This window comes from Chlorella variabilis (assembly GCF_000147415.1).
Source record: "Chlorella variabilis unplaced genomic scaffold CHLNCscaffold_3, whole genome shotgun sequence".
NCBI lineage: Eukaryota > Viridiplantae > Chlorophyta > Trebouxiophyceae > Chlorellales > Chlorellaceae > Chlorella > Chlorella variabilis.
In genome coordinates, this window is record NW_005435085.1 from 2,242,001 (window position 1) to 2,250,655 (window position 8,655).

Below are 8,655 nucleotides of genomic sequence, written 5' to 3' on the forward strand. Positions count from 1 at the left end.
CGGTGGAGGCCTCGCCGCGGGAGGCTGCTGCACCCGCGGCGGGGCGGGGCGCTGCCGTGGGCGGGGTCCGGCGGGGGGCGGGGGCGGCCGCGAGGGCGCGGTGGCGGGTGGAGGAGGTGGCGGGGGAGGTGGCGGAGGGGGGGGCTCGGCGGGCGCGCCGCAGGGGGTCAAAAGCCCGCGCGCTGCTGCCGCCGGCCGGCGCGGCGGCGGCCGCGCCAAACGCGCTGACGCCGCTGCCGGGGCCGTGCACAAAACCACCGCTCGTACGAGCGGCAAAACTAGGGGCAGGCGTGCTGCCGGTGGTGGGGGTGCGGCTGCTGCCGAGGCGGCCGCCGTGGTGGCTGCGCCGGGGGGGCCCAGCCATGCTCGCGCTGCGCGCTGCTGCTTCGCTCGCCATGCCTGCTACTACTGCTGCTCCAAAAGGAGTAGGAGCTGCTCTTCCCGGGGTGGCAAAAGGGGAAGCGCGGCGACGGCGGCGACAAAAGAGCTAAAGGGGGGCTGGTGACGACTGCCCGTGCAAAAGAGTCCAAAAAGGGGGTGCACGCTTAATGCGTGTTGAGCTGGCAGCCGTACTTCTTGTTCCAAACCTGCGGGGGTGGCAAAGGGGTGGCACAGGACCAGTTAGACATGTGACATCAGAGGCAGGAAGGCTGGGAGGGCGTGCCAGCAAAGAGCGGAGCAGCGAGCGACGCAGGCAGCGGCGGCATCTGAGAGGGCAGGCAGGACGCCTGCTGCCAGGATGGCTGGTGCTCAACGCTGCTGACGGCTGTCCTGGCGCATTCCCACAGGCAGGCACGCAGCCGGCACAGGGCGGCCTCAGCCTTGCGACCCTAGAGGCGAGGGCGGCGAGCAGGCGGCGGCGGCTTAGGTCACCATCTCTGCCACTCACCCAAGCAGTCTTAGCACGTCTAACGGTCTTTCCCTGCATCAGCACCAAGTGGCAGGCGGTGAGTAGCGCGATGCGCGGCGGAGGCAGGAGGGCGGCTGAGCAAACAGGTCGCCAAACCAGCCGGGGCACCAGATGGCGGGCCCGGCGCACCTTCATGGTGTGTCTAGACAACGGAAGAGCCCATCAGAAGCGCGCCACAGGCACCAGAGTGCGGCGGGGGGTGGCTGCACGCCCTGCCGCGTCGGTGATCGTGCCAGAAACAATCCCAGAGGGGTTGCAGAGATGCGCTAATGCGCTGCCGGAGCGTTGGGGAGGGCGAGACGATGGGGTCAGCGCTGAAACCGACGATCTTGAGCGGAGGCGGCTGGCAGGTAGAAAACCCGTGCATGGGGACGGCTGGCGCTGTTTTTCGTTCCTGGCACCCGCCAGGGCCTCGCCCCTGGCTCCGATCGGGCCATGGCGCTCTACACGAGGCGAGTGGTGCGATCACCTCGGTGGCGATGGTGCCGAGCTTGCCAAACAGCGTGTTGGGCATGCAGGAGGAGGAGAAGAGCGCCATCACCCGCGATGCGTTGCAACCCGCTGTCGTGCCGACAGTGGCACACCCCCACCGCCCGCCGCACCGCCGCCGCCTCGCCGCCGCCCCTTGCCTGCGCCTGCAGCTACTACACCCGCCAGCTGGCGCTGCGCCCAGCTGGCGCGGGCAACGAGCTGCAGCAGGAGGGCGAGAAGACGGTGCAGAAGACGGTGGCACGACGCACAATCGACTATGCGGGGCCTTATGTCACGTGGTTTGAGGTGGGGTGTGGCTGCCCCCTCGCCTGCTGAATTAAGCTTTTGGAGGCTTCCAGTCTAGCTTCAGCAACACCTACTAGAATTCTGCGGCTGGGGTTCGACGTCTGATGCAGCTGCCCGGCCTTGCTGCCCCTCCTCCTCGCCGCAGCGCCGCTACCAGATACGGTGCCCTGCCGACACGCCCGCGCTGCCGCCGGTGGCGGCGGGCGCCTTGCAGCTGCTGCCGCCCATAGCGTACGTGCACCAGCCCGCCACAAGCTTCAACATCAAGTTTGCGGGGCAGGCACCTAGCAAGGTGCGGCTGGGAGGGCGTGGGCAGACGGCAGGCGATGGGCGCGGCACAGGGTAGCGCCCGCCGCTCGCATTGGGACGTGCCGGCGCCTGCTTGCCCACCCGGCCTGCCCTGGCCCGCCCACCACTTGCCCTGCCCCGACCTACGCGCCGCGCCGCATGCCCTGCTTCGTGCCATGATCCCTCCCATCTGCCCACTCCACCTGCCCCACCCTGCTCTGCCGCCACCCACCCCTCTCTCCCTGCAGACCCGCAGCAGCATCAACGCCGCCACTTGGACCCCCGACGGCCGCCGCTGCCTGACAGGCACACAGGTGGGTGCGCCGCACCGCCTCTGCCGCCGGCTGGAGTGGCTGCGGCGCACGGCGCAGCGGCGCAGCCCCTGCTGCCCCCCGGCAGCACCTGGCAGCCAGCCAGTGCTGCATGGGCCGTGCCGGCCCTGCGCTTGTGCGCTGGCCCGATGAGAGCCGGGCAGGCACCCAGGCACACCTGACCACTCCTACCCAACACTGCCACACCATGCCGCCGACCCGCTGCCGCCCCACGCCCACACCCGCCTCCCCGCCACCCGCCGTGCACACCGCACGCTCGCACCCACCACACACCCAACTTCCTCCCAGCTTCCTCCCAGCTTCCTCCCACACTGCAGGCAGGCGAGTTCACGATGTGGGGCGCTTCTTCTTTCCAGTTTGAGACCATCATCCAAAGCCACGAGACGCCCGTGCGCACCATGGCTTTCACCCACAACGGAAACTTCCTGGCCTCGGGGGACGATGCGGGCAACGTGGGTGTTTGCTTGGGAGGGTTTTGTATTGAGGCAGGGCAGGGCAGGGCAAGGCAGGGTTTGGCGTTTCGCTTGGCGTTGCTTCCCCTGTGTGCTGCTCTGGGCGGGCTGCCGCCACACGCACACGCCGTGCACACCTCGACGGCACCGCCATGATAGCGGGACCACCCCGTACTCGTGCAGGTACGGTACTGGCGCACCAACCTGGAGCTGGTGAAGAACGTGTCGGCGCACAAGGAGGCGGTGCGCCAGCTCAGCTTCGCCCCTGGCGACCTAAAGTACGCCACCGGCAGCGACGACAGCACGATACGGGTGGGCGCAGGCGGCCGCGAGTGCTGAGGCTCGCTGGTGCTGCTGCTGGCGCCGGTGGCTTTGGTTTCTGCTGCTGCCGCCACCGCTGACACCACCACGCCACCGCCTGCGTGCGCACCTGCCCAGCTGCGCTATGCTGCTCTGTGCTGTGCTGTGCCACGCTGTGCTATGTGATATGCTGCTGTGCCTGCTGGCGCGTGCAGGTCTGGGACTTTGCACGGGTGGCCACAGAGCAGGTGCTGGCGGGGCACGGCGGCGACGTAAAGTGTGTGGACTGGCACCCGACAAAGGCGCTGCTTGTGTCGGGTGCGCCGCCGCGGGAGGTGGTGTTTGTTGTATGTTTGGGTGGGACGGGGTGCCTGCGGCATCTGTGGGCAGAGGGCGAGGGCAGGGGCACACCCCGCTCTGCATGATTTCCTTGCGCCGCATCCTGTGCGCACAGCCGCACTCTGCACGGTGGGACGATTGCACCCCGCCCAGCAGCCGGTGATGTTCTTGCAGCAACTTCAGACCGCGGCCAAATACACTGGCAGCGCTGCCGACACCATTTACAATATTGTTGAGGCTACACCTGGGCGCTGCATCCATCTGCGTGTTGGCATCTGGCTGCGCTGCACCCATCTGTTGTGGTGAAGCACGTTTTTTTCACCATGAGATAGGGTGGCATGGCCACTCGCATGCATACACTGGGGAGCTGCCAAACCATTCCAATCTGTTCCCCGCTCACGTTTCGCCCTGCACATCTGCCGCCCCCCCCGGCCCCGCCCCGCCCTGGGCCTGCCTCGCCGCAGGCAGCAAGGACAGCCTGGTGAAGCTGTGGTGCCCCAAGTCGGGGCGCAACGTGTCCACGCTGCACGGCCACCAGGCAACCATCATGGCGACCCAGTGGAACGGCAACGGCAACTGGGTGCTGACCGCCAGCCGCGACCAGACGTGCAAGGTGGGCCGAGGGTGTGTGTCACATGCATTGTTGCCGCTGTTGATGGCGTGTTGGCTTCTGCCTGGGCTGCTGCTGCCGGGCCTGCTGGCAGAGCCTCCTTTCCTCCTCCTTCCCCTGCGGCCCCCCTGCTGGTGTGTTTTCCTGCATGTCTTTCCTCCCAATGCGGTACCGGTACATGTGGTACCGCAGGTGTACGACATCCGCATGCAGCGCGAGCTGGCCAGCTTCAAGGGGCACAACCGCGACGTGACGCACGCCAGCTGGCACCCAATACACGAGGAGCTCTTTGTGTCAGGTGGGTGGGTGCGGCCTGCTGTGCGTGCTGCGCTGAGCGTGGCGGCAGGGCCGGGCCCGCGCCGTGCCGCTCCCGCGCTGTTTTCTTGAATTTAGTATCCTGTCGCTGCAGCTGTGCTGCTTCTGCTGTATGCTGTATGCTGGGCTGCATGCTTGGGCTGCCCCATTCTGTGCTGTGCTGCCAACAGCAGAGCTGTTCTGATCGGCGCCTGCCCCGCTGCCGCTTCTGCCACGCCTGCGCAGGCGGCCACGACGGCAGCATGATCTTCTGGCTCGCCAGCAGGCAGGCGCCGCAGGTGCGCGCGCCGCTGCAGGCATAGCCCAGAGGCAGTGCTGCAGGCTGGGCTCTGGCAGGCAGGGGGCAGGGGCAAGCCGGATCATGTGTGCTGCTGTCCAGTGTGGCAGCGGACGGGCCACACACCCCAGCAGCCGCCACCAGCAGCCTGCGCCCTCGGACTGGTGCCCCTGCCGGCAACCCCAAACCTGCTGGCACACCACCAAGCCGCCGCCGCTTCCGCCGCTGCTCCCTGCCCGCTGCGCCTGCAGGGCGAGGTGCGCGGCGCACATGATGCCTCCATCTGGGCCGCGGCCTGGCACCCAGCAGGACACCTGCTGGCCACAGGCAGCGCCGACTATGCCGTCAAGTTCTGGTGTAGGTGCGAGGGACGTCCCAGCGCCCGCTGCCGGCCTGCCTCGCCCACCTCGCGTTGCTGCCCGCCTCTGGCACGCTGGGTGCGTGCTGGGCTCCCGCGGTGTTCGCGCGTGCAGGTGGCAGGGCAGGTGCCGGCCCCGGGCCTGCTCGCTGTGCTGCTTCCCGCGGCTGCGGCTTGTGCCTGCTCTGCTCTGGGGGCTGCCTGGCTGGGCTGGGGGCTGCCAGGCCTTCACGCCAGCCTGCAGAGTGTCGGCATGCCTGCTGCGCGGCAGCGTGCTTCCGCCTGCTAACACCGCCTCCCCTGCGCTGTGGCAGCAGCCTGAGTTCCAGCCTGCCTTGCCTGGCCTGCCTGCCTGCCTGCGCACCTGCAGGTGCCGCCCAGGGGACCCCTTCTTCGAGCAGCAGCAGGAGGAGCAGCGGGAGCTGGCTGCCATGGCCGCAGAGGCGGAGCCGGTGCAGGCTCCACGCCCCGCAGCGCTGGCGGCGCCGGCGCCCACCTTTGGCGGCGCCGGCGCCGGCGGCGCCATCCCCGGCATTGGGGACGCCGTTGCCATGCCGGTGCTGCCCCAGGCCAGCCCCGCGGCCCCCATCGACGTCTTTGCCATCCGGCAGACGCCGTACGAGGAGCGAGGCGGGCGGTCGCCCGCTGACGTGGCGCCAGCTGGCGCGCAGCAGCAGCAGGACCGCGGGCGGCGGCATGAGGGGCGAGGGCACGAGCGCGAGCGATCGGCCGAGCGCCGTCGCGGCGGCAAGCGCTCGCGCTCTCGGGACCGCGGCGGCGGCGACGCCCGGCAGCAGCAGCAGCAGGAGCGGCAGCGGTCGCGCTCGTGCTCGCCGGCGCGACAGCGGGCGCGGCACGAGGGACGGGAGCCGCCACCGGGCGCCAAGGGCGCCTTTTTGCCGCTGCCGGGGCGGCCGCCGCGCGACATGGTGGCGCCGCACCCGCCCCACCCCCGCCCGCCCTTTTCGCAGCAGCCGCCACCAGGAGGCCCTTGGCATGGAGGGCCGGGCCCCGGCCCTGGGTGGGGAGGGCCTGGACGGGGCGCCCCCCCCGGCCCGCAGCAGTGGCGAGGCCCGCACCCGCGGCCGCCACCGCAGGGGTGGGGCGGGGTGCCGGCGCCCCACGGGCGAGGCCGCGGCAGAGGCGGGCGCTGGTGACTGCGCTTTGGTGTGTGCCGGCTGCGTGCGCGGCGTGTGATGCTGGGAACCTCACGCAGTGTAACCTTGCCTGCTTATCACAGAGCTTATGGCAGTTTGTGAAGAGGACGCCAGACTGGCGGTGGCGATTGCCACCCCAGCATGCTGCGTACTTCCACTTTGAGGGGGATTATGGTTACTACCCTGTATGCGTGAAAAATCGACTCTGAGATCCGGATCGTGGCCCAGGGCAAACGCTGAGGCATTGGAGAGCAGCAGGTGAGGGAAATGGGTGTGTGAACCAGGGCTGGTAGCCGCCCCTGCGTCGCTAAGCGACGGTGTGTTGCCTGACAGATCTGGGCGGGTGTTGTTTCCCTCTTGCAGGCCCACTTGCGAGATGCAATCTCATGCAGCGTGCACAACCAGCTGCCTCGTACACGCTGCCAGCAGCGGGGCACCAAGAAGGGATCTTGCTTGGCGTGACGCGGCGCCCGCAGGGTTTACGCCTGGCCCAAAACACCACGCCCTGATGATGCACCCTTTCTAGTAGAAATTGCTTTACTATCTCCAGCACCGCACTGGACTGGACTGGCCTGAGCTGATCCAGCTTGCCTGTCTCTAGGTGATTTGAACTGTGTCCCCGAAGGGCTGGCTGCCGCACCGCCCCCGCGTGCAGTGTAACTCTCGGCAGCCAGCTGGAGGTGAGCAGGCATTTACAGATGCTGGATCTTGGTGGCATGCATCCGGCTGCGCGGGAAACAGATGAATGGGTGTCATACGGGGGAGGCGGCGCTGGATGGTACCGATGGTACCAACACCGGGGTGCCAGGCAGGTGCCTGGCAGGGCACCAAAAGCTGTGACATATCTCAATGAATTGGAGAAGTGAGTCATGAGTCGTGGTGCAAGAATTGGTGATGCGCAGGAAGCAGGCGGGGCGGCCAGGTGGAAAGAGCCACTCATGTAAACCCGTAGAGGTGGACACGTCTATGCAGGCGGCGGGAGCACTGCCACCCGTCCATGGCTCCTGGTGAGAGAATGGTGGAAGGCCTGTGGGCTTCAGCCTCTATACCTCTGCGCCTGGTACAGGTTGCGGGGCCTGCCGCCCAGCCCCTGCACCAGCCAAGACTTGCCGGGGCACTGCAGGTGCAGGGGGAGCGGCGGCGGCGCCGGCATGTTGGGGAGCTGGCTGCTGCTGCCTGGCAGGCCCAGTCAGGCCCAGCTGGGCGTGCGGTGCAGCCAGCGATGCACAGCCATCAAGAGGGGATCATTGCTGTATGCTGTGGTCGCATGCTATGGCACGAGAGGACCCACCGGGAAGCCGCGGTACCGTCCCACGAAATTGAGGTACGGCCCAAAATCGCAGCCCGGCAGGAACAGCGCCCGCCCGCTGTTGGAGTGCAGGCCCCAGTATGTGTTGCCGCGGCCTGCGCAGGCAGCAGCACGATGTGTGGGTCAACAGGGGGCAGGTGGGTGGCAGGGTGCAGGACAAACGCAGGGCAACCAAGGCGAGGCTGGCAGGGGCAGCATGCTCGGGGCGTTGGGCCGCTGCTCTACGCCGTCTTGCCCGGCGCAGCAGCAGCAGCAGCAGCAGCAGCCGCAGTCCAGCTCCCGTGCGCCACCCACCCGACTTGGCGCCGCGGTCGGAGCGGCCGCCGGAGCGGAAGGGGCGGCTGCCGGCGCCCATGTTAAGGTTGGTGAAGAGGTTGTTGAAGGGGGCGGTCCTGCAGCACATCCGAGTGTCCCCAGCATGGCTCCCGTCAGTCGTAGCACATGTGCCGGCCAAAAGTGCGCGCCGGGCACAGCGCACGGGGAGGGCAACCGGGCGGCCGCACGTTTGCAAGCGCCGCCGCGGTCAGCCCGGAGCGTGCTGAGCAGCCCTGAGCAGTACCAGCACCCTCCCCCTTCCCGCCTTCTCGCTGTCCCTCAAGCAACCCCACCCCACCCCAGCCCACCACCACGCGCGCGCGCGCACGCGCACACACACACACAGACAACCGCACGGCGCCGCAGCGTTTGCTCGCCTGTGCATGTCCAGGTTGAGGTTGGCGCCCCGGCTGTTCTGCACCACGTTCATGGAGGAGCCGGCTGTGACGGTGATGTCGTGGATGACGGGGCTGGGCACGTACAGCCTGCGGTACCGCATGGGCATGGGCGGGCGGGGAGCGGCGGGGAAGGCTGCTGAGGTAGGTGTGCGTGCATGCGCGGTGGAGGTGGTGGTGGTGGTGGTAGGGCAGGCAAGCGAGTTGCGAGTGAGGCATTTGGAGGCGCGGCAGCGCTGGGCGCGCGGCAGCGACGCCGCTGTGCGCCGCCCTTGCGCAGGGCCGAGCGCCGCCGCCCCTGCCGCCCCGCCGCCGCCGCTCCGCCGCCTCAATCCACGTTCAAGGGCGTATTCTTTCTTTCTTTCGTTCGTTCCTTCTTTCTTTCTCGTAACCGCGCACCCACCTCTGCACCAGGTTGGACTGCCCTTCGGTCACCGTCACGCCGTGGTGGCCGTTGAGGTCGTGAGGGTTTTCCGGGTTGATGCGGGGGCGGGTGGTGGCCAGCGTGAGGTCTGCGGGCA

At 68.5% G+C, this 8,655-nt stretch overlaps 1 protein-coding gene across 1 annotated transcript; it reads left to right on the plus strand.

The window, feature by feature from the left end:
• Nucleotides 1-2,235: 2,235 nt before the first annotated feature.
• On the plus strand, nt 2,236-4,962 carry CHLNCDRAFT_9012 (hypothetical protein; the record flags this gene model as incomplete). Its single annotated transcript, XM_005850695.1, has 8 exons — nt 2,236-2,289; nt 2,625-2,759; nt 2,943-3,071; nt 3,275-3,377; nt 3,863-4,011; nt 4,201-4,306; nt 4,549-4,601; nt 4,852-4,962. Coding segments are annotated over 8 exons (840 nt in total), but the record flags the coding sequence as incomplete, so codon positions are not given.
• Nucleotides 4,963-8,655: the final 3,693 nt, after the last annotated feature.